Source organism: Cydia strobilella, chromosome 3 (assembly GCF_947568885.1).
Source record: "Cydia strobilella chromosome 3, ilCydStro3.1, whole genome shotgun sequence".
In the NCBI taxonomy this organism is placed as follows: domain Eukaryota; kingdom Metazoa; phylum Arthropoda; class Insecta; order Lepidoptera; family Tortricidae; genus Cydia; species Cydia strobilella.
This window is the reverse complement of record NC_086043.1, coordinates 18,670,941-18,696,470: the sequence shown is the minus strand read 5'-3', so window position 1 is coordinate 18,696,470 and position 25,530 is coordinate 18,670,941. Positions and strand designations below refer to the sequence as shown.

Genomic DNA, 25,530 nt, shown 5'->3' with positions numbered 1-25,530 from the left:
TGAGTAACTTTGTGAGCTGTAGACCTCGCTAACCTCGCTCCGCCATTTAGAAAAATTCGCATTCGCAAATTCTTAATCTATAAATCATCCAAATAATTATCGAAACTGCTCACAAAAAATCACGATAAGGTTGAGGATTGCGATCTGTACTGGCAAACCGCTAGACACACAGTATACGAAAGCTTTTTTGCCCAAGCTGAAATGGTAAGACTTAACTCGCTCTTCACACTCGCTCATTCAAAAGATAAATGTGGTATTTTCTATAAAAAAGGGACATTATTGTCGATGGCGCTTACGCCATTATAAACGATGCTCAAATATAAATACAATGCCGCGCGACGCTGTGCGGCGTAAGCACCATCGACAATAAGGTCCCTTTTTATAGAAAATACCACAAATAATCCATTCATGTGTAGTAGAAGACTAGAAAATGACTCATGACTGCAATAAAACCATCTCTTCATCATTGTAATTTGTAATACATGTACATAACTGTACGTATTTAGGCATTACAACACTGGTGTGATTTTTTATGAAACTTGCTTTGAGCTCGTTTCATAAACCTACACCGGAATTTAAAGCCTTTTATTATGTAGCAGTCACATAAACTCCGTGCTTAAAAAATCTATAATTAAAAAAAAAACTGCGTCTCTTCAAACTCCGCATCACATCATCAAATAAATTAATCAGTTAACCCCACTTCTGCGGCTGAACCTGCCTACGCGCAGTCTAAATCTCCATAATAATTAAACTCGGATTGAGTGTCTATCGCCGCCACACCATCCATCAGCAGAGACAGGGGTCGACCTATTTATATACGATCTATTGAACTAAATATGCTAGAGTCTTTAAATGGATACGTTTTTGGAAATATTTTGGTATTATAAAGCTTTGTATTTTGGCTTTGTGAAGCTATGGTGAAAAGGGAAAAAAATACGTTTTTTCTTCAAGTGGTTAACTAGTTAGAATTGCAAAGGTGTAAAACAAGATTCTGGGAACTTATTGCTTGCACATAGAATGAGATCGGATATAGCGGTACTCATAAATATCTGAACACGCTCTCCCTGCCTTGACAATAGAGGCGTGTTCAGCAGATATTTGTGAGCACCTTGGCCGCTCCAATATATGTGATGGCGACTGTTTACTTATATTACCTATTTTAATTTGTAGGTATGTGCAATTGAACCGAAGCAGACCAGCAAATTATTTGGTTGAAACAATATACACAATTACCAGTAGCACTAAAGACACTAAGCAACACAATCTTTGTTGTAACAATATGAAATTGACTGATTTAATAAGTTGGCTCCTTTTTACATATTTGCGATGTTACATTTCATAGACTGAGAGTAAACCATATTTTAATGCAACATATTTAAAGTCACAGCCACATCAATGCTCAGTGATTCCAATAAGACCATCGATTTCAGCTTATGATTACATTTCATATGTAAATATGTCAGTGAATCCATACTCAAATTAAATTTATTCATGTACCTACCTACCTACATGTAAAATATATCAATACCTTTAAAGAACTCATATAAATTATCCGTTTCGATTCGGTACGAGTTATCTTGTTCAGTGGTTTAGATAAATCGTATTCGTTTATTTGCGTACAAAGTTTTTGTTTGGATTATTTTAACGAGCGTAAATTAACTTGAAATTCTTCGCTAGTACTTCCGTAACCAGTTTTGGAAAAGTTTCTACTAAAGAACTGAGTAAAATCCTGCCACAAATTCGAAAAGTCACAGAAGGTTTAGATTTTGATAACCGTTTAGGCCAAATATTTTTGGGGTTCCGTACCCAAAGGGTAAGAACGGGACCTTATTACTAAGACTCCACTGTCCGCCTGTCTACCTGTCACCATGCTGTATCTCATGAACCGTGATGGCCAGACAGTTGAAAATTTCACAGATGATGTATTTCTGTTGCCGCTATAACAACATATATTAAAAATAAAATTTGTACGGAACCCTCGGTAGGCGAGTCCGACTCGCACTTGTCCGGTTTTCTTATACTCATTCATCTTTCTTACGGGTAAAATAAATAGACTTAAGTTTAGGCATGTTCAAAGCTAAATCTTTAAATTTATTTATGATGTCTAAAACGATTTTGCCCCTTCGTTATACACCAAACTTTTAGATTTAATTGCCTATTAGAGCGGCATAATTTGTTAACTACAGGCAATTTAACTCCGAATATGTAATAACCTAAAAAGGAACTGCCCACTTTTGAATAATCTTCGGGATTTCATTTAATATCCATCTAAAGTTTCTAGTAACCCAATTTCTGGAATTGTTTGTTTTCTAGTTAAGCAAGTTCGCGCATGGGAGCACAATTGAGTTTTATTTCAATCTCGCGGAAAAACATCGAGGAAAATAGGATTTTTTCGATGAAAATTATATTCTTTCTTTAGTAAATGTACGCTTGTATTAAGGTTATGGTAATAAACAGGATTTTGTTCGTATTTTTGTCTGGGGTAAATTTCAGCCAACTGCTAATGAAGGAAACGTAAAAAGTTCGAGTGTTGAATAGTACATACATTTGTCTGTTAAACGTTTTACGACACAAATATCTAGCTTGATAAATTTTGGCATTTGCTAGGAAAAACTTAAGTAGGTAACACCTACAATAAAGTGGTATTAACAGGTAGATAGTAGTAGAGAGTAGATAATTTCGTGTCGGATAATGATATAAAAGATTATGTTACCTTCAAACCGTGGCCCGTGGGTAACAAAATATAGATAAAAGAAAATATAGAAAAATCATATATAAACACTTAAACCATTTTATTATATTTTATAAACCTGATGAGCTGTAGCCGACGATTTTTACTTTGACAAAATCACAATCCAGTCCACAGACTACGAGTTTTCATAGGATTTTAATGAAGTCAAGTGTCTTGTGAAGTTTTAGGTACACCAACAAAATCCTCAGTGACTTACTTACCGGCTTTATGCATCACCACCACCAATACAGGGCCATGACGCATGCTGTGGCACGACACGACTGAGAACGTTACTGTTATAGACGACATGCGTATCACGAGCCTCTTCGATGTATGAGTGTACAAACTGAGCTGTCAATATGTGGTACAGTCGCCATCAGATATATCGGAGCGGCCGAGGTGTTCACAATATCTGAACACGCCCTCTAACGCCTTGACAATAGAGGCGTGTTCAGATATTTGTGAGCACCTCGGTCGCTCCGATATATCTGATGGCGACTGTACAACTTTTATAGAAAATGCGATGTGGCAGTCCGTCCATAGACGGGAAAACATCTTATATGGGATTTACCTGTGCCACATCACGCATTTTCGAGAATGGGGTTGTGTCCGTGAACGTCTTAAAATTGACTAGCTTACAGGGAACTTACTTATTATGTGACCCTTTAACTATAGTAGCATACTAATTTTAAAAATTATGTGATATGATATCAATAGCTTCTGCCTCGCATCAATATAAAATGCATGTGTAAAAAGCTTATAATTTAAAAAAAAAACAGTTTAGTTACATACCTACATGAAAATACTAGTAAAACAAAACTGTGTTACAATAAATTTTAATAAAAGCAGTGGCCATAAAAACGAACTGGAAATGACAAAAGCTGAGCACGTTTATGTGTTTATTATTACTCTGGTCGGCTGCGTTGTAACTGAACAAATTGAACAATAAAAAAGGCGATGTAATTGAAACTAAATGCTTTATTTTTATTTTCTCATTGCCCAGCACACATATTCTGAAGGAAGAATAGATTTTATGACTAGATCAAAATTCTTTTCGTTATCTTGTTTGTTGTCCCCAAAAATGTGACGGAGTGGAGCTTTATGTATGGGGTGAGATTTAGTTTTTAATTTTTCTCAAGATAATTATAATCTACAGCTAGAAAAACTTGCAGTAGTACTCAACTTTTTTATTTATTTGATAAAAAACAAAAATAGAAGCGTGACAGAGTGGTCAGAAACAAGACAACGAGATGAATTTTGACCCAACTGAGCAATACATAGGTTTAAATCTTGCGTGCGCTTAAATGGGAGCCGTACACGTCACACAAGCTATACCGTCTCTCATATCATCATCATCATCACAAGATCAATCAATCAATCAAATATTTAATTGCTATAAGTAAGCACAAGATCGTCTCTCATAAGGATCTGAATATTACAACGCTCACGTTCATGTGCACACGCACACGCATCCGGTGTGTACAGGCATTTAAATTGATGGCGTTATCATAAACGTCTGTCAAATCTTACAAGCCTTTGATAATCTTTTAACGAATCTTGGGAAGAATAAAATTTAACAAAGGTTTGCTATGTTTTTCGAATAATATGAACTTACTGTATAGAATCATGATGGCGCGCCTTCCCGCCCCGCCGGTAAAGCGTGCCCGCCGCGGCCGCAGCTGCCAGCAGCGCCAGCGCTGCAGCCGCGCAGCCGCCAGCAGCGAAGGCTACGCCGCTGGAGCCGCGGGTGGCGTCGCCGGCCAGCATGGCGGTTTCGTTGTGGGTGACTACTGTTGATAGGCCTGGCGGAGAGGATGAGATATGAATGAAGTTTCAGCTTGACTGGAACAGATATCATTAATAGTACTTAGTAGTGAATAAAACGTCGCGCTGAATGTATCTGCCACTTTTTGTTTTAAATATGACGCATCTCTGTAAGAATGGTGGGTGGTGGATAATACGAAATCTCATGCGCTACTGTTGATGCTGATTGATACGCCATGCCTTGCCAATACAATACAATACTCTTTATTGCACAACTCACATAGTTTACAATAAATGTACAGTACTTAACATAAACAAAGACAATTGGATAGAGGTAACAACAGGCGGTCTTATCACTTTAGAGCCTACACCTTACACGCTTTGGATCAATTTGTTTTGTAGATGAGAAATACGACTATTGTCTGGGGCAGCCTTTTCACTGAGTCGGATTCAATGGAGCGGAGAAGAGATATGGATTACAACCAAAGCTATCGGTTGATTCCACGTCTCCTCTTATCTTCGCTTATCTCAGCCTCAGTGGAAAGAGTCTAAAGCGGTAAGAAGCAGGTAAAGTAAATTGTATTCCGAAATCATTCAATATATTTTTACGTATAATCCAAATTGAGCAGTAACGAAAATTCAGAATTTAGAAAAAAATTAAACATTGTTCTTAGATAGGTACCTCGAAATCTAGGTAGTCCTGATATAAGAAACGCGTACTGTCCTTATCCAAAGGTTCCCTGTAGGTCACGTTTTCAATTAACAGCATTGGCTCGGTCACCACCGATAATTACAAATTTAATTGAACTACACAAATCTATTGCATTGAATTTTATCATTTTACTTATTACGCGATCTCAGAATTATGAATTTTACTTCATTATAATATAAAATTACTTCCGTACGCAAGGAGCCATTTAAAATTTGCCAAGCTCCAAAATAACTTTTCTCGACTAAATTTTCATTATTTAAAAGGATATTAGAAACTGAATCACTTTATGGAAGCAATTTGAAAGTAATCTTTTTCGCTGGAGCGAAAATCTTGACACCATTTTTTTTAAGTACAGTTTCAATGTCGGGTTTCGTAAACCGTTTAAGAAACTTATTTTCTTGTATAGCTCTTTATGTAGGTTTTTGAACACTTCCGCCGAACTTTTCTGTGTAGGTTTTTCTTTGAAATTATTCACATATATAGTTACAACATAAAGTATGTTGTAGAAGATGTGAACGACAGAATTGAATATAAGTATAAGTAGTCGGTATACATCCAAAATATGATAACTGACAAAATGGTCAAAAATGAGTTATGAATACAGCTATGTTCAAATTTAATTGTTTTAAATATATATGTGACAACTTATAATTTATGTTTATTATTTACAAAGTTACAGAATGCAAAAAAGTACTAACAGACAAGAAATGAAAGTAGAGTTTTGAATGATTCACGGTTATTTTTACTAGACTTAAAACAAAACTAGATTAGACTTATAATACAAAAGGTAATCACGGTCTATATCCCGGTCAATATTATTGTCTAAGTAATGAAATATAATGTACACGTAAAAAAAAAATAGGCGTATTTAAAACTACCTATCTCATAAAACTGGTCACGCAAAATGTTTAAAGGAACCTTTTATTACTACGTTAGTTTTTATAATTTGCTTATAATGCCGTGTGAACTAGTATTTTTTATCACTGTCATTATTTTTAATTATACATAATTATTTTTTGTATGATTATAAATTAATACACAAAAATCAGTCCATAATCAGTAATACATGATAACTCTAACATCCCATGTTTTTGTCGGCCAATATTTTATGTATATTTTATCGGTTTAAAAATATCAATTTTATCAATTTATAGACAATGTTAATATCCAAAAATGTTAAGTGTAAGTATAAATTAGTAAAAACGCGTTTCTAAATTCCCACATTTGAAGATCAAACTTTCAACTCGCGTTTTCTCGAAAGTATGTTTCAGGTTTTGTTTGTAGTTATCATGTTTTAAAAGTTTACCGACGATATTTAATGAAAGTATTTGTATGTCAAAAACCTAAAACAGGATCAATATTTGATATAAACTCACCAATACGAGTATACTCAAGTAGAAAAGAAATTTGATAAACTTACATCCTATACCCAAATTCGAGCCTCGTAACTCAAAAATGAGTTCCCTACTAATAGCCATTTTTTTTACATTTACTTACAAAGTTTCCCAAGTACCTTTTTTATAATAACAGGCGTGTAAGACGAAACATAAAATTTACAAGTCAAATAAAAGCACAATAGAACAATCGATACTTCGTTGTAAACACATTAAGGAGGGGAGCGTCCCTTAAAGTCTTCGCCACAGTAGTAATACTATGAACGGTAGGTCAGCTCAGAGTTTTGGATTTATTTAACTCAAAAAAGCAAATCATTTCATTAGTCAATTTTCAAAAGGATTTTTCGAAAAAACTGCTCTAAAAACCTAACTACAAGCAAACCGCATGAAAAACCCCATCTGAAGGTTTTTTAGCAAAAAGTCCGAGGACTCAAATTCAGTTATTTATTATAAATTTAGCCTATGTCACCCACATGATGCAAACGAGACAACTGACCCTTTATTCACCAAAATCGGTTTTGACGCTACGTTGAAACACACAACAAAAGCATACCCACACAAGAATGAAGAAGATCATAGAATTAGAAGGAGTTCTAAACTCATAAGTCACATAACCCTTCCCGAAGTTGGTAGAATATTACAGGGCTTTTCATATGTGTGATTTTATGCCAAAAGTTCTTATAGGTATTTACGGTAATGTCATGCTGATAAAATTTGTTTAGTGTGCTCACGTCTTCATCCCTCTGGATACACTCGTAGGATAGAATGTGAGGGAGTGATTTGTGGAGTGTATAAAATTGGCCGTTTTGATAAATGCCTTAAGGAATACTTGAAAATTGAAACCTTTAATATTGTCAAGTTCTTCTTTATTGGAAATGTGAACCCCAGGGTGCTTATTTCGATTGTTTTTAATTAACCTAGAAAATAATAGACCAAGGAATAAGGGGAGACCGGGTTGAGTTGCCCTGGTCGGAGATTTAAGAACCTTCATTAAAAAAGTGACTAAATGGGAGACTTGAGTCTGCCATGTGGGCAAGTTTCCCGGTCTCCCCCTACCTAATGTTATAGAGGAGGTTAGTGGGAGAAAAAATAGAGGTACGGAACCTTCGGTGCGCATTGGACGTGTTTGAAATTTTTAAATTTAAGTAAATCATATTAGATGTTCAATTGTGACTAGCAACAGTAGCAACAAGGTCACTTTGGACCTCAAAATATAACGATAGGCACATGAAAAAGTTCAATATCCACGCTCAAACTAATATACGATGATATACATGGATAATATTACCTCTTGATTCTTAATTAAAATGTCTGGAGCTAGTAATCAATATTTCAAAGAGCGTGTCGTTGACATTTAATAACGTGCTAAATAACACTCGAAAGCTCTCATATTACTTAAAAATGTCCTTGCAATTTCAACCTTATACGAGATGACATAATAGTACTTATTACAGTATACAGATATTTCGTTCAGCGAGGTGATGTAAGTCATCGTTCGTCCTACCTGTTTCGTTCTAGCTCATTTTTGAATGACGTATTTTCGTTGAAATATATTGGCACATAAGACCTTTTGTCGAGTTATTATGTAGACATTTCGCTCCCTCGCAAAGTTTTTCTATTATCCTTAATATTTCATTTAGTGGGATTCGTATCTAATGCCTTCGCGGTAAGGATTTTGGATGAACGTATTAGTTCGAGATTGCCTTTGGTTTCTCGGATTTGTTCTTGGCATGAGACATCTTTTTAATTTTAACGTTATTTCCAAATCGAAAATTTTCAAGTCAATCTACTGTTTTCACACGAATTTTTTTTTTTCATTTAAATAAATTAGGGGGATAAAATATAGGTTGTAGGTAGAGGCCTAGGGATTATAAGACACAATTACAAAGAGGCATAATTTTTTTGACGGTTGACAGATGTCAAAAAATTACTAATCATAATTATTAATTATAAAAAATACGGCGGTCATAAGCATTAAATCGTAGTCATAAATACTCTGTACGTAGGTACTCGGATTCTTCATCGGAAATAGCTTTTCCTATGTTACTACAAAACTGCCATTTTTCTGATGGTTATTATGCTGGCCAAACTATTTATAGTGGGAAAGCCTCGAGGCAACGCGTGTACCCGTCAAGTTCAAGGCCAGACAACTATGGTCGTTCGTTATATGTGACAATTTGATTAGGGACCGCTGCAGGGAACTTGAAGATAATAATGATATCGTACAAATTATTACAGCTCTGGTTACAAAGTTTATTGCCTCAGTATATAGTTTGAGTACTGTGTAAATTTGTAGTGCTACTTTGTGTTATGTATTTCAAATAGCAATTTATTTTTTTATTTCCACTAATATTTAGGTACAATCAATTTACAAAACGAAATTATTTGATAAATACAAGGTTGACAAATTCAAATCCGCAACGTAGGCTTCGTCAGGTGGGTACAACCACAAATCAGCATCAGGCACAAACAATAACGCTATCCGCAACAGGCTTGATTGTTATATATTATAATACAAATGATGACTCGTCTACTTTTCATTTTATCCTTGTTCTTTACTAACGACAAAACTAAATCTTAGCAACACGACGATTTGTACAAAAAAAAAAAGTTGTCGGTCTTATTACTGGAATATTTTGCTGCAGACTCAGTTTTACTTTTCAAGCTCAAAAACATGAAAGATCACCCCACTCAGAAAAACATACCGGATGCAAAATTACTCATCTCGTGCCAACATCGCCAAATGCTTCCTTATTTGACAAATAAAACACCACACATATCTCACAGAACGACGAAACTTCGATAGTGGTACAGAATAATATAGTAGGCACTCAATTTGTCAAGTAAACTGACTTGGCTGTAATGCAAGTAAATAGTTACACTTGCTAAGGAACGCCTTAGTGTATAGGATTTTTTTAAATTGTACGAGTACATTTGAAAAGAAAATTGCAGTAAGCGTGTAAAGATATGTCCACATCAGCGCTTTTTTATTATCGTCTTCCTTTGCATCCAGTGCGTGCCATACTTTATTGTCATTGCGAGGCATGCTAATTACAATATTTAGGCCATGCGCTATGACTTTGAGGTATGCATTTTAGAAAAGCATGAGTCGAACATAGAAGCACACAAGTTTGGACATACCTTAAAGCTCTTTAACATGGGGTAGCCATGTCCATGTTAACTATTTTGCTTTGCAGCCCACCCTCTATTTTCGAAACTATTCCCAATGTTGCCAAGTTGATTTACTGTTATTATTATTGCCAGGGAAAGTGTGGAACTTTGTAAAATTGTTCTCAGTTTTATATTGGTAGTTGTAAAATAATTTATTGAGCAGGAATTGCAATGAAGTTGGGTGTAAGAGGATCCTTCATTGTTTTATTAGACTATTGAATTACCAATAAGATTTTGTTACTACCTTCAAGTTTCGCTATTAGCAATTTGGCAGAATAGTCATAAAATTAAATTATTTTTTCACCATTTTAAGTAACTGTCTCTAGCTTTAGTTTGGTGGGAAAGTTTAAAACTGCTTAGCCATTCAAAGTGAAACTAAGTAAGTAAACAAACTTATTATAGGTATTAAAATATAAAGATACCTAATCTAATATTGATACGGTTTTAACACCCCCTGGCACTGAATAACCGACTTGGTTTCGCATTTCATCTCAAAACTTTTCTGTAGTAGAAGAATTGCGTTTCGAGACTTGCATCTTTTTACATGTACTGGTTTTGATAGGATACTATTGCTATGGTTAACCTTATGGTATGTGTTAGTATAACTGTTTTTAGCAAAGACTAAAAAAGTCACTACTTGTCAAATAAGTTTTTACTTTTTACTATACCAAAAATTTGAGTGCGTTTATGGTTGTTGTACAAAGGTTTTTTATTTTATTTTGGTAAAAGTGTGTGTGGTGTGGGTGGAAAAAGTCTGACCGGGCGTCCCAAATACCGATAGAATGACGAAGCCCTAAAATACCTGTCCGCTCTCGGAAAACGCAACAGAGAGTAGCGTTCTCTTCTGTCAGAGTCCAAGACCTTTTTTTGGGTCACTGAGGCAGAAAAGTGAATAAGTGTATAAGTGTCACTTACCTTTCAAGCAGATCTTGTTCCTTTTGAACAAAAGCCGTTTATCTTTGCGGGTGCGATCAGGGGCCGAAATGTTCAGTTGTATGGTCACCAGGATCTCAGCATTCTTGCTAACATCACTCACCTTTCAAGCAGATCTTGTTCCTCTTAAACAGAAGCCGTACATCTTTGTGGGCGCGATCAGGGGGCGAAATGTTCAGTTGCATGATCACCAGGATCTCAGCATTCTTGCTAACATCACTCACCTTTCAAGCAGATCTTGTTCCTCTTAAACAGAAGGCGTACATCTTTGTGGGCGCGATCAGGGGCCGGAATGTTCAGTTGCATGATTACCAGGATCTCAGCATTCTTGCTAACATCACTCACCTTTCAAGCAGATCTTGTTCCTCTTAAACAGAAGCCATACATCTTTGTGGGCGCGATCAGGGGCCGAAATGTTCAGTTGTATGGTCACCAGGATCTCAGCATTCTTGCTAACATCACTCACCTTTCAAGCAGATCTTGTTCCTCTTAAACAGGAGCCGTACATCTTTATGGGCGCGATCAGGGGCCGAAATGTTCAGTTGCATGGTCACCAGGATCTCGGCGCTTCTGCTGCCGGTGCAAGGCAAGCGCACCCTGGTTTAAAATGAAAGTATCGCAGAAGTTAAACTGCTAAGAGTATGCTTAGAAGTATATTAAAATAATGTATGTGAATCATTTCTATTTCGGGAGTTAATGAATCGACATTTTCCCTATCACAGTAACAAGTCTTATTTTTATAATCTATATAAAAATATATATCTTCATTGTTGGTATCAAACAATTAGGTAGGCCATTTTATTTAGTCTTTTTTTACACTTATTTTTTAATAGATTTGGGAATTTTTATATTCTTTCTACTCAAGGTCACGAGATCTTTCGATTCTTATAGGACAAAAGTCTCCCAAGATTTTTATTACCATTCCGTTATCATTTATATTCTGTACAACTTTAAAATGGCCCAGGTACGTTAAAATGCGAAGACAGATTATTAGGCACTGAAATATAGTAAGCTAATAAGACCTATGGTATTAGGGGTTGGACTAAAGCAAAGGGAGCGCAGGACTTAGAATTTTTTTGATGGGGTTGGTGTTATTATGACACTTATTTTTTATGATGCTATCGTATAGAAGACGCTAAAATAAGCAAGTTTTGTAAAAAAAAACTTTTTCTCTAAAATCAAAAATGGCCGAGATATTGGACCTGAAAGTTGAGCCGATTTTTAGGACAGAAAAAGTTCGATGGGTGTTGTTGTCATTATGACCCCTATTTTTTATGATGCTATCGTATAGAAGACGCTAAAATAAGCATGTTTTGTAGGAAAAACTTTTTTCTAAAATCAAAAATGGCCGATATATTTGACCCGCAAGTTGAAACCACTACTTGACAAATTAAAATCAATCATTTGGAACAGTAAATTTAAGTAACAGAGACAAGATAGGTGCGACGACGAGCGAAGCGAGGAGGAGTGTGTTAGGTTGACCGCGATGATCGCGCTCAAACAGAGCGCGAAGCCGAGCGAGCGAAGCGAGCGTGCCGCGGTAGCGGCCGGCGAGCGCCAGAACAGACATGTTATTGTACCTAATATGGGCTAATAGCGTCTTCTATACGATAGCATCATAAAAAATAGGGGTCATAATGACAACAACACCCATCGAACTTTTTCTATGTCCTAAAAATCGGCTCAACTTTCAGGTGCAATATCTCGGCCATTTTTGATTTTAGAGAAAAAGTTTTTTCTACAAAACATGCTTATTTTAGCGTTTCGAATGAAATTTTTCTAAGTGTTTTATGATTCCTGTATAATTTTCACTTTTGGTCAAAAATTTTCTAAGTCCTTATATTGCGCCCCCTTTGCTTTAGGCGGACCGTATTAGGAATTTATATGAAGCCCGACTATAATCTCACTCCAGCTACATCTTAGACTGTGTTTACCTGAAAGCTTGCAACTTGGTGGGCACCATCCCCCTCTCCGAGATGTTGACTTGCGGTGGCAGCATCGCACCTCGGCTCTCGTAATCTATGTCCATGACGTACGGTAGCTGCAACAAACGATATGTACAACTACGAACGTACGAACTGTGTTTAAGTGCCGAACGATCGTAGTTTGTTATTCTCACGGAATGTATTCCGAAATCAACCTGATATTCAAATGTCGCTTACGGTTATGCTGGGTGGGCAAAGAGCTCAACAGAAGCTCGTTAGAACATTCCAAAACGAATGCTGTCCTTTTGTTTCGTAAATGGAATAGCATTCAAGCCAAATTGGAAGCGCGGAGTCTTGCCTGCATGTTTCAGGTTCTGTTGTGTGTGAAAATTAACGTCTATGTATCAGCAAAGATAGATATAACTCCGTAATAGATGGATACAGTCTAAGGAAAAAACGTGCCTCGAAAATCAAGAAAATTTGATTCTCGTTCAGAGGGCGCTACTAGTTTTGGCCTACAGTCATATAGATGGCGTTGACGGTTTCGTTTGTTATTTAACAATTTTAACGCATATCAGTGAAAGAACATGGGTCAAAATCATAAAAATAATTAATGCAAATAAAAAAAAACATTTATCTATATTTAAATACATTCTATCGTATTTTTATAAATCTTCATTTTTAGTTTTGAAGTGTGTCGACAGATGGCAGTGAATTTACTGGGGTTACAAAATTTACTATGACAGTACCGCTCTAGTATAAGTTACTCTATGGTATCAGCATCAATAGTAGGGGATGAAACAACTCGCCTAAAGTATCTGCCACCCTCTAATATTTTCCAAATACAAATAAATGTCTATTATAGATTAACTACAATATACATACTACAGTCTAATTATTTTACTATAGGTATATACATATATGTTCACAGACATTGTTCTTTTTGTGAATTCATTAGAGAACTATAATACTAAAAACTCGTAATTTATATAAGTAGACATAGTAGATAATTTTGACGCGTAGTCTGATCCATATGGGGGGAGGCAAGGCTCCTTTACAGATTCTTAGAGCTTGTGGGCAGTTTTTATGATATACCTAGGAGGCTAACGAGCAGGAAAATCACCTGATGGTAAGCGATTACTGTCACCCATGGACACCCGCAACATCAGAGGGATTGAAAATGTGTTGCCGGCCTTTAAGATGCGAACAGTACCCTCTTCTCTTGAAGGTTTGAAGGATATTGAGGTTATTTTTCAAGGATAGATAATAGGTTTAGCTTTGACAATGTTTTTTTTTTAACGAATATTTCAATATAAACACAGAAACAGCTGACAAGTGTAAAACCCGCTAAAATAGTAAAACTTTTGGTCTTTACAAAAGTAAAAGATGTAATTTTTAAAATCGTTGACATTAATCATTATGTGAATTGGAATAATTTATTGAAATGTGAATATTAATTTATGATACTTTTGTAATTAATTATTATTATCAATTATTATGTAACTTAATGTAACGGACAGAGTATGATGACATGTTATATTAGAAATATAATAAATAATATGAGTATGAGTATGAGTATGAGTATCAAATCGCTTCTTACGATATTCTAATCGCAGTATTATTTTTCGTTCAATAGATACCAGTATAGTTACTAAGGTATATATGCCTACTTAGCGATGAATAGTTTCGTTAGCGAAGTTGGGCGATGTTTTGATGAAATTAAGAGTTGTTGAGTAAATATAAGAAGTATCTATAAGAGAATCCTTTTTATTCCCTTGAGTAGATTATATTGATAGTTTCCTTATTAAGTGGATTAGGTATCTATTTTTAGCAACGAAAACTAGTACCAGAAATAGATATATGGTACGTAAATGTTCATGCCAAATTTCTTGTTATTTCAATGTTGTTTTAAAATGAGAGCGTAAGTAAGATTGTATGGCGGCGGCTAAATTCGTGTGACTCTTAAGGTTACAGCAACCTTGTGTCCACCTTACTCTTAGCCGAACTCATAGCTGTCCTGCCCAACATGATAAAACCTGTCGTGAAGTATATCACATACACATATGTAGTATAACTCCAGTTTACTTAGTTTCCTACTAATTAAAACATTATTATTTACAACGACGGGACTTAATCGCGTAAAATAAGTATTAAACCCACCTCCGACGTTTCGAGGACGGCGTTGTCCCCGTGGTCTCGGAGAAGACTGGCTAAATTTGACATCAACATCTTCTAGGCGCGCGAGTTTTTCGAACTACCCGCACTTGGTCTTGTTTATTAACTTGAACGTTTTGCGCACTAGGGATGTTACCGGGTCGACACACAACACTCACAATATTCGATTTTTCAACTTTCGATATTTGGTTTCGCTTACACTTACTAATGACCGGGTTCCATGTGGATGAGATCTTAAAACCTTCGTCTCGATTGAAATTTCTGTTTCTTGATTTCAATGGCTTCACGGATTTTTCTACTATTTAGCCAGTCTTCTCCGAGACCACGGGGACAACGCCGTCCTCGAAGCGTCGGAGGTGGGTTTAATATTTATTTTACGCGATTAAGTTCCGTCGTTGTAAATAATAATGAGTAAAAATCGTGAAAGTTTAAATCAGAATTAAAACATTGCCAAGAACTTGAAGAAAAAGAAGAAAAAGAGGATGATGGAGATGACACCAAACTAGCCACAGACAGGGTCCCACAGGATGGATCTCGGGGCAGAGGAAGACCAAAACGGAGATGACGGAACCTGATACATTTTGTAAAGAATGGCGGGAATGAGCATTAGATTGGACCAAATGGCGTAAAAGAGGTCTTTGCCCAGCAGTGGGACACTTTTGTAGGCTAATTAAAAATAACTTACTGGTTTCCTGCCCAAGGACTGCCACATAAACTCCAGATCTGCTATGTGCGCTGGCACGGGTACGATGAAACCTGTCGCGTAGGTGTTTACCACGCCTTCTCGAACGTAGTATAGTTCTGCGTCGAGACCTGAAACAATGAGATGTCGCATATTAGTGAAGAAGTACAATAAACACTCCGATAAGATAAAATATAATTATATATATTTTCCGACCGGTCTGGCCTAGTGGGTAGTGACCCTGCCTGTGTCGCCGATGGTCCTGGGTTCGACGGTAAGGGCATTTATTTGTGTGATGAGCAAAGATATTTGTTCCTGAGTCTTGGGTGTTTTATATGTATTTATGTATTTGTATATTATATATATCGTTGTCTAAGTACCCACAACACAAGCCTTCTTGAGCTTACTGTGGGACTTAGTAAATCTGTGTAAGAATGTCCTATAATATTTATTTATTTATAATATGTACTTCTGATAATGTTAATAGCGTATGAACTAGAAGATTTTGCTGCCTGTAAGATTTATATTTGAGACGTTGATTTCACAATACGTACTATTTAAATTCAACTTGTAGTCAGTCATGCAGTGTAAACATTTGCGGTCGACCATGCTTATCTATTTTTTTAACTTGGATTCGCCTTGTAATTAATTAGGTACGTAGACTAATAGGTCAGCTAAGCAAATGTACTTATGTTTTTATTGTATGTTTAGAATTAATTTTGTTGTGTATATTTATGCGTGTTTTGTTGTGTATATTTCTGTTGTGTATATTGTATTATATATCTGTGTGTCTGTGGCGAAAGTTCACCTTGAAGTCGTAAAAGGCCCTACAAGTACAATATTATAACGCGTTTAGGGCGCTGATGGGGCTGCCGCGATATTGCAGCGCGTCAGGGATGTTTGCGGAGGCGCATGTGGCGTGTTTTAAAGCTACTATGCGCCTGCGAGCCGCGTCCCTGGTGCGACGCGTCCGCGCCAGCTCCAACAGCGTCCTAGAAATGATTGCGGACAAGTTTTGTCCGTATATCACATTTTGCTGCGGACTTCATATGCCTGGCGGCACTGTGGTAAACACATTGAGAAATAGATGAAGGGTGTCAATGTGTTTACCACAGTTACCTACCTTAATGTAATTTTTGTAGTTTTTTGTTCAATGTTTGTGTTTTGGTTAATGTTTGTGTTTTGTTTAATGTTTGTGTTTTGTTTAATGTTTGTATTATGTACCTATGAGTCACATCAGATACTCGAAATAAATGAATTTTAATTTAATTTAATTTAATATATTGCTCCTTTAAAAATAAATGTAGCACTTGTCTATAAACTTGACCTCCATTCGACAGCAAACACGTGACTTTTAACGGACGGTTACAGTTAAGCCTAGTAAAATATTAGAATAAACATTCAACTTTACAACCAGTGAATAATATTCGCCACGGGACTGTAAATCTTGCGTAATCAGACTGATGGAAACTCTGTATGTGTACATTTCTCAAATATGTAGGTAGGTATATATTATGTAAGCTGAGCACTTAGCAAAATCTAACTTTTAGAAATATGTTTATTTCATAATTTTTTTTGATAAGAACAAGGAATTCTTCGATTTTATTAGAATATTAAAAAATATATTGATTAAATATCATACAATAAAAACAATTGTGGACATCAAAATATAAATAAATGTCTTAAAAGAATCTCAACACCGACCATGATGGATGGATGGATGTCTCTTAGCTTTTTTTCATTGACATGCATAAGTTCACAGCTTTCGTCAACACGCAATATTGGAGAAATTTAGCTAAAATCTGATTTAAAATTTAATTAGTAAAATTACAATTTACATACAAAATCGGGTATTAAAGAAACAATTCATTTTAACCCAGCTGTCCAGCTGTCAGTAAATACATCAGCATTTTCTTTATCTTCGATTGAAGCTAGGAACTCAAATCCTCGTATACGAATCTTAGGAATCCTACACAACATTAACGACTTATGGAAGCAAATTGAATAAAAGCGTAATAGAAGGTACCTTTTATCCACCTAATAACACCTAAACACAAATTTTCGCGCGCAATCGTCATTCATTATGCAAACGAATGCACTTAAAAAAACTAAGTTACGTCGAAACGCTCTTCCACTGTTCAATATTTCAAATTGCAGGGAAATCTTATTATTCTAATTCGTACGAACGATTGCACAGGGTGCATCCCTATCGTCCCTAGGGTTGCCACTGCGTCAATTATCCAACTAACACTATTTGCTTTTGAAAAGTGTAGGGAGGCCTTGCTGGTTATAATTTTGAACCTTGTGTTTATGGAACTGAGTCTTTTTTTTGTTTGAGCTCGATTTGGAAGAAATGATGGGTTGCATCGATTGCAGATAAATGTAATTCCAGGGTACTCGACTGGATTATGTTTTTCATAAGGCTATTGAAATGTATTGCTATTGCGTCTAACTAACTATAGAATCATATAAAAATTGCACAATTTGCTCCATTTGTACCGATATAGTGTCATGTCATGTTACGTTTAGTGCGGGGACTCCTAGAATCTCCGTACATCAACTTCGTTATGCACCATTTATTTAATGTTCTTCATAGAAATACTGTATACCTTTTCTGTACTTTTTATCTTATCTCTTACGAGTAAATACTCGTAAGGTGGTCAATGGATAAGTTTTGTGACACGTTATAGTTTTCTCATACTTAAGGCTAAATAACAGTCTATATATACAGTTGAAGTAGCAAATTATTTCAGAACTTAGAACCCTCAATGCAGCGAGTGATTTCAGTAGATTAATGTCACTTGAACATCAAATTTTCCAATTAAAGTAGGAAAATCTTAATACGATCACGTTTAATGCGATTTTTCGGGTAATACTTTAGGTACTGTCCGCGCGCCAATTCTGTGCATTCGGAGGTCGAGGAAGTGTGGGGGGGGGGGGGGGGGTGCGCCGCCCGTACGTACAAAATGACACCACTCTATCATGACGCCCATCATTCCTAACATTCCTCAGCCGTGCACGGAATTCGCGCGCGGACAGTAGGTACGCTGTTTAACATTGGTCCCTGCAGCTTGTTTTTATAAATTTTATCGCGGTTAAAAACTTTCCTGCGTGAGACACGTTTTTGTCAATGATCCCTTCAGAATATTCTTAAGCGGCTTTAACTAGTATAACCATGAATACTATACAGACCACAACACAATGTAAAAGATGGCCTGTTAAATATAAAAAGTGCGTCCAAATTCGGAATTATGTCAAGTATCAGACATTGGAATTATTAAATTCAGAAAAACTTTATATGTGATTGCTTCTGTAATTGTGTATTGGAATACACCATACTTGGAAGTTATAATCACCCACCGTATCTCCCAAATACAGCTTTTCGTATTTTCCAGTCCGCTAAACTTACGATTTGGTACATTCAAGCGGCCGTTAGCGGCCGCTATTAAGCTGACCCTTGAATTCAGCCTCTTTCGCAAAGTTGGTACTCTTCCCTTTGGTACACTTCAATTTTATTGTCTTTAACCGTAAGCGTCATTGTTGATCTGTGATGCAGACAGTGGACATACAAATATCCTTAAAATAAAGGCAGTTACTCGTTCAAAGACAGCTGTTATGTCGTCTTTAGGAAAAATCACATACAAACAGCCAAGCTCCATGAAATACCTACTCTATCGCGCTTTACTCCACTGGAATAGGGCGTATAATTGTATACATTTTAGTGACAGTAGGATACTTACTTCGTTTTTCTTTTCGGAAGTAGCAGACGGGGGTGATTCATCAATTGAGCGAAGTACCACTTCATATTCGGACAGTTTCAGTCGCTAACGATCGATTAAACGACTGTTGATGGGGCTCGTATTTCTGAGGTATTGGATACAAATAATGTATTATTTAGGGTGTGTTTAAAGGCAGAACTTCAAAATAATATTTGGTAGGCATTTAAAAAAATTGTTAACAAGAAACTATTTCTTTGGTGATCTCGCTAAAATAGTATTTATCTTGTTATTTTTTGTTATGAATGGAATACCATTAAGTTATGATAATTAATATTGATGTAATTTTGAATACAACCACGTTTTACACTGATGGAACCTTCTTTAAAATTGGATAGTAAATACAACTTTCAAATCTAACCTTCGACCCAATATGAACTTGCCGTAAGATACCTAAAATCGTGCCAGTTTACCAAACACTTCGAAAATACAGGTTCTATTATTATAATAATATCGTCTTGTTTAAACTAAGCTTTCAGCGTATTAAACACAACTCGCATGTTATTAAAACGCACTAATGACAGTACGGGACCCTGCAGCGATTCCTTTGTATTAATGAGTCAAAGGCGCTAATACCTGTAAACCTAAACAACCCATTTTAATTTCTAGTGTCCGCTACGTAAAACACAAATTTCCCTAGCAAGGGTTCCTTAATGACAACAGTGTTGCATTTCATAAAGGTGTAAAGCAAAGTAATGTGAAATTAACTATATTTGCGTACAAGAAAGCAACTCGGTGTTGGAATTTGCTAACGAGGGGAAATGATCAAAGACAACAGGATAACAAGTTTTGGTGTTACAAAATAAAGAGAATATTAATTTCGCTGAAAGGATAAGCGGAGATGAAATGGTGAGGTGGACGCAATTTGGCAGCACAAACTGTTTTGCGACAAAGAATTAACTTAATGCCTAAGGATCAGTGTGAGAATTACTGTTTTGCCCTATGGTTGACTGGTAGAGAATGCCTTGAGGCATTAGGTCCGCCATTTGTACGTGTTTTAATTGTGCAATAAAGTTTAAAATAATAAAACGATACACACACATACAATGATAGCCGAGCGGAAAAACAGCCACCAATTCTTAATTTCCAACACACGGTTGGAAAAACGGTTAGTCTACTAAATTTTCTCTCATTGTATAAAAAATACCCATATTGGAACTGATTCCGACCAGTTTTGACACTGACACATCTAATCCATATTGTTTCTAGACCTAAATATTTGACGTATCTTAAAGTTAACTATATCGTGTTACATATCAAATGAAAGAGCTTATTGTGAGAATCTCAAATATATATTTTTTTATAATTTTCGGATAAACTGTTTAGAAGTTATTCAAGAAAATAGGCAAAAATTATCATTCCCCCCTTTATCTCCGAAACTTACTGTGTCTAAAATTTTGAATAAAGAAACACGAAATAGTTCTTTACCTATAGATTACAGGTAAATCTAATAGAAATGTGCAGTCAAGCGTGAGTCGGACTTAATTGCATAGTTTTTGACCCGAGACCTAAGGGTTTTTTAAAGACATTTCACTCACGTTTCACATAAAAAATACATTGTTTACACACGTCCAAAACCATAGTATGTTACAGGTACATTAATATTGTTCCCCGACATCACACCTACAAAAATCTCGCGTGCTTCCACGACTTAAGGAGGCAAGAAGACAATAAATAGCATGTTATCACCGTTTTAATAAATGTGCCGGAGTTTAGACTGTAAATAAGCGCGGTGAGGTAATAAAGGCTTTATCTGAGCTCCCGGGGCGACAAAAATTCGAGAAGTTTGTGTGGTTCGTAGATTAACTGGTAATGGTGATTGTAATGGATTGGTGTTTTATGAAGTACGCATTGTGCATGCTAAATTTTAGGCGTCTTTATTGATGTATACCGTTATACCAAGCTTAAGTACATGAGTACATGACATGGACTTTGGGAATACTTCGAGTAACTAGAGAGTAATTACCTCCGACGTTTTGAAGACATTGTCCTCATGGCCCCGAAGGAAGTAAGACAAAAGTTGACTTCAACATCTTCTATCTGCACGAGTTTTTAAACTAGCCGCAGTCATTTAATTGGTATTTTTTAAATAAGTGTAAAATATTAATATACCTAATATTTCTGGAGCCAAAACTAGACAAGAATAACTTTTTCATGTCTCATGCTCTGAAAGAGGGTCATTGTTGTTCTAAAAGTTGTGCAGAAAATGATACGTCTGCACTAGAGCATTTTACGTTCATAGTACGATTTTGTTAATTTTTTTACGATAAGCAATTGAAATTTGAGTTTAGGTAAATGGATTTTTTATACAATTTCTATTCTGATATTTGACTCTCCATTCCATAAGTAACGATACTATTGCCTAGATTGTTAATTGAAAATACCCTCAAAAAATACTATAAAAATGTATACTTAGTCATGTTTTTCAAAAAAACACATTCATTTTACTTTCCTCGTATTCGAAATGAAAATAAGAGTGTTTAACTCGGGTGAAAGGCATCATTTCAGCTTCAAACCTCCCTCGAAAATACTTCGGCAGAAATGAGTACCTTTCATCCCTTGGTTAACAATCTACTATTGTTAGTTAATTTTATCTTTATTTTTTTTTATATATTCGTTTGCATTAAGTTAATACAACTTTAAGCAATTTATAAAAAAAAGTCTATGAAAGACTTCGGGCCATTAAAAACTATTCCACATAAAAAAAGTTCAAATATGCTTATGCCGAAAACTTTTCCAGGGCTCGTAATTCCAAAATATACAAGTCAAAGTACACTCGACTGAAATTTATGCCGCCTTTTCGAAGTTCTGTTATCACCGTAATAAATTTGAGTTTGTTCCTTATTTTGCGAGCGGAATTTTCGCAAATTTTCCTATCCCGTTCTTGTTTTTGAATGTAATTGAAAGTGACTTACGAGTGCTTTTCTGGCTTATTATTTATTAGTTCGAGATTCCGTTCTTAATAAATATTTGATTTGTTCTCGTTATGGTTGATGAAAAATTTAAACTGGTTTTCATCGACTATTCAAAATGGGTTTGATAATTTATGAAATTGTAACATAAATAGCAAACCTGCGCGGTGCACGGTGCAGCCACCGCGCGCACTGCTGGCCGGCGGTAAAACAAAAATGTCCTTGTTCCTTGTTTTTTTGTCTAAATCACACAACTCTTAATACATTTATTTCATATTTTTCTATGTTTATGCCTTATTATTGCTGACAATTATTAGGTACACATATATAGGTTGTATATGCAGCAATTTCTTCTTGTTTTAGTCTTAAGAAACAACACTACTGCTAAGCTTTACCCCCTACATCTGAGGCCAATATATTCATCGTTCGGTTCCGTGAACGAAAATCAAGATTCATGGACGTTAAGGCCAGTGACGATCACTTATTAGTTAATGGCTCACGTAGGTACTGACGGTTATAGTAATAATTGTGTACACATTTTTATTATTCAATTGTATTTACTGTAAGAACCATGTTTTCATTTACCGCTAGTTAGCCGGCTACAACGCAACGAAAACTGAATATTTACAGGAATATTTTTTTCGTACATTACTCCATGTTGTTTGGTTTTTTGATAGTTATTATATTATGCACTTGGTAACGCAAGTTTGCTTTCAATTGCAAGCGATTTTAGCTTTTATAAAATGATAGTACCTACCGGCAGCTACAACTTTTCTATGCAGCTTACGTAAGGCACGTCTTACTGTATCAACTACTGTATGTGTTACTGTGTAAATGTAATTTTTTATGAAATAAATAATTTTGTATTTTTTGTATTTGTATTAAACTACTATTATTACATAAAAACAGATCGAAGCCCTCTTATGCGTATACGCATAACGCGTCTGGCCAACTCTATTGTAACACCTGCAGAAGAGTCTATGACCAAGTTCGGCCTGGCTAGCCACATTCGGGCCCATAATAGGCGAAATCCATAATTGCTGAGGTCGCCGTCATCGAAATCGACGAGGAGGACTATACAATTATTTCAAAAATAATTATTTCAAAAACAAGATTTTGGCACAGATTTTTTATCGCTTTCGTTTAATTTTCCACGTGCCTCTAAATAAAGCCTACAAGAACGCCAGTGGCGTGAAAAGCTTACCACCCTAAAATTATTTTGTAAAAAAAGGGACAGTTTCATCTACAATCGGTCTCGTTAAAATTTATGTTTTTAATTATCGTCTTTCCGAAAAACCTCCTTTGATAAGTTTCTCGTCATTACGCCCTAATTGACCTACCAACGTTTTGTAGAAAAACTCGTTTTCGCTTTGTACAATTAAAAAAACCGGCCAAGTGCGTGTCGGACTACGAAATAGATGGTTCCGTATGTTTATTTAATACAAAAAATGACGTGTCTTGTATGAAGTGTTTAAAAATTTACTATATTATCATTATTCGGTGTTAAAATGACAATCAAATACACGTGTTTTAAAAATTTCAACTGTTGTTAGAGTTAGAGCAAGAAAAGTCTGCAACGATGCAGTGCAAGTGTTATTTTAAACGTCAAACTTCTATGAAATTATGACGTATAAATTACACTTGCACTGCGTGTGCTATCAAAACCTACCTATCAACTTGCGAACTGACAATTATCCTGTGCATTGGGTCGATAAGTAACGACGATACATAGCGTCAATATTTATTTTATTATAGGAGGCAAACGAGCAGATGAATCGCCTGTTGGTAAGCATTCATCGTCGCCCATAGATACCTGCAACACCAGAGAGGGTTACAAGTATGTTGCCGGCATTTAAAATGGGAGGACGCTCTTTTTTTGAAGGTTTGAAGGTCGTATCGGTCCGGAAATACCCCAGGCGAGCCAAGAAATTTCTGGAGAAACGCACGGTTGAGATTGTTGAGAAACAGACATAATATGGCCAATGGAGGTCTTTATTCACCCTTACGTAGACGCATCAAGAGTGAAGGAGATAGTAATAATGATACGGAATGACTCGGACCGTCATTTTGATTTTCGTATATGCTACAGTTATAGTATTAAGATGATTTGGCACCCTTAAGGTACGGAACCCTAAAAAAGTTAAAAGCGCGATTTTTCTAGTTAATTTGAACGCTAAGATCTGTAAAGGCTACCGGAATTAATAATTATTATTTCTGTTAGAAATGTTAATAATTTGGCGCTGTGTTTCCGTCTTTTCTGCTAATTATAAATTAAATTATTAGCTACAAAAAGTCGAATAGAAAATTATTCGTTGCTAAGTGCCAATAAATTACCTAGACATGTTTGCGAAAAGCCCGGGTATTTAAATAAAATATAAAATCTTGACATAGGTCCGTACCTATGTCAAAAGGTCATAAGTAGCTCAAAAGTACTTAAGTGGCCTCAAGTGCTTTTTCACAAGTCAAAACAATAGTTACCGTGACATCCTATTTTTACTCTTCTTCTTCTGCGTGCTACCATGCCCTAGCGGGCGTCGGTGGCCACTTTTGCAGTCTTTTCTACTCTTGGCCAGTCTTGTTAGCGTGGCCGCGTCCTTAATGTTTGTCCATTTTTAGGGTTCCGTACCCAAAGGGTAAAAACGGGACCCTATTACTAAGACTCCGCTGTCCGTCTGTCCGTCTGTCCGTCCGTCTGTCTGTCAACAGGCTGTATCCCATGAACCGTGATAGCTAGACAGTTGAAATTTTCACAGATCTGATGATGTATTTCTGTTGCCGCTATAACAACAAATACTAAAAACAGAATAATATAAATATTTAAATGGGGCTCCCATACAACAAACGTGATTTTTATGCTGTTTTTTTTCATAATTGTACGGAACCCTTCGTGCGCGAGTCCGACTCGCACTTGGCCGGTTTTTTTAATGTTATCGAGCCAGTTCATTATCCTTCTTCCCCTTCCCCGTTTTCCCTCTATTTTTCCTTCTATTATAACTTTCAACATATTATACTTTTCATGTCTATGTAGATGTCCAAAATATGCAATCTTTCTCCGCTTAACTGTGGCTAGTACTTCCTTTTTCTTCTTCATTCTTTTTAGGATATCTGTTCGTTATTCTTGCGGTCCATGATATTCTCAGCATACGCGGTACAGCCACATTTCGAAGGCCTCTATTTTCTTCTCCATAGTATAGATAGTACATAGCACTTTATTATTATAGTGACATGAAAAATATATATATAATAATAAATATATAAAGGTATCACATTATAAATACATCAGCCAATACCTAGGTAAAAAATTATTTACAATAATCTTAAAATAAATAATTACTACAATAAAACAGAGATGTTT

The 25,530-nt window shown here is 35.8% G+C and overlaps 1 protein-coding gene and 1 long non-coding RNA gene across 2 annotated transcripts in view; both read right to left on the bottom strand.

The window, feature by feature from the left end:
- Positions 1 to 25,530, bottom strand: part of LOC134756052 (uncharacterized) — a 297,991-nt gene that overhangs the window by 10,244 nt on the left and 262,217 nt on the right. The window lies entirely within an intron of this gene.
- Positions 1 to 25,530, bottom strand: part of LOC134756047 (tyrosine-protein kinase Drl) — a 70,252-nt gene that overhangs the window by 10,244 nt on the left and 34,478 nt on the right. Inside the window, exons 2-5 of the mRNA XM_063692830.1 lie at positions 15,491 to 15,618; positions 12,640 to 12,746; positions 11,172 to 11,302; positions 4,347 to 4,533 (exon numbers count right to left, since the gene is read on the bottom strand). Coding sequence (XP_063548900.1) covers positions 4,347 to 4,533; positions 11,172 to 11,302; positions 12,640 to 12,746; positions 15,491 to 15,618 — 553 coding nt within the window. The remainder of the gene's footprint in view (positions 1 to 4,346; positions 4,534 to 11,171; positions 11,303 to 12,639; positions 12,747 to 15,490; positions 15,619 to 25,530) is intronic.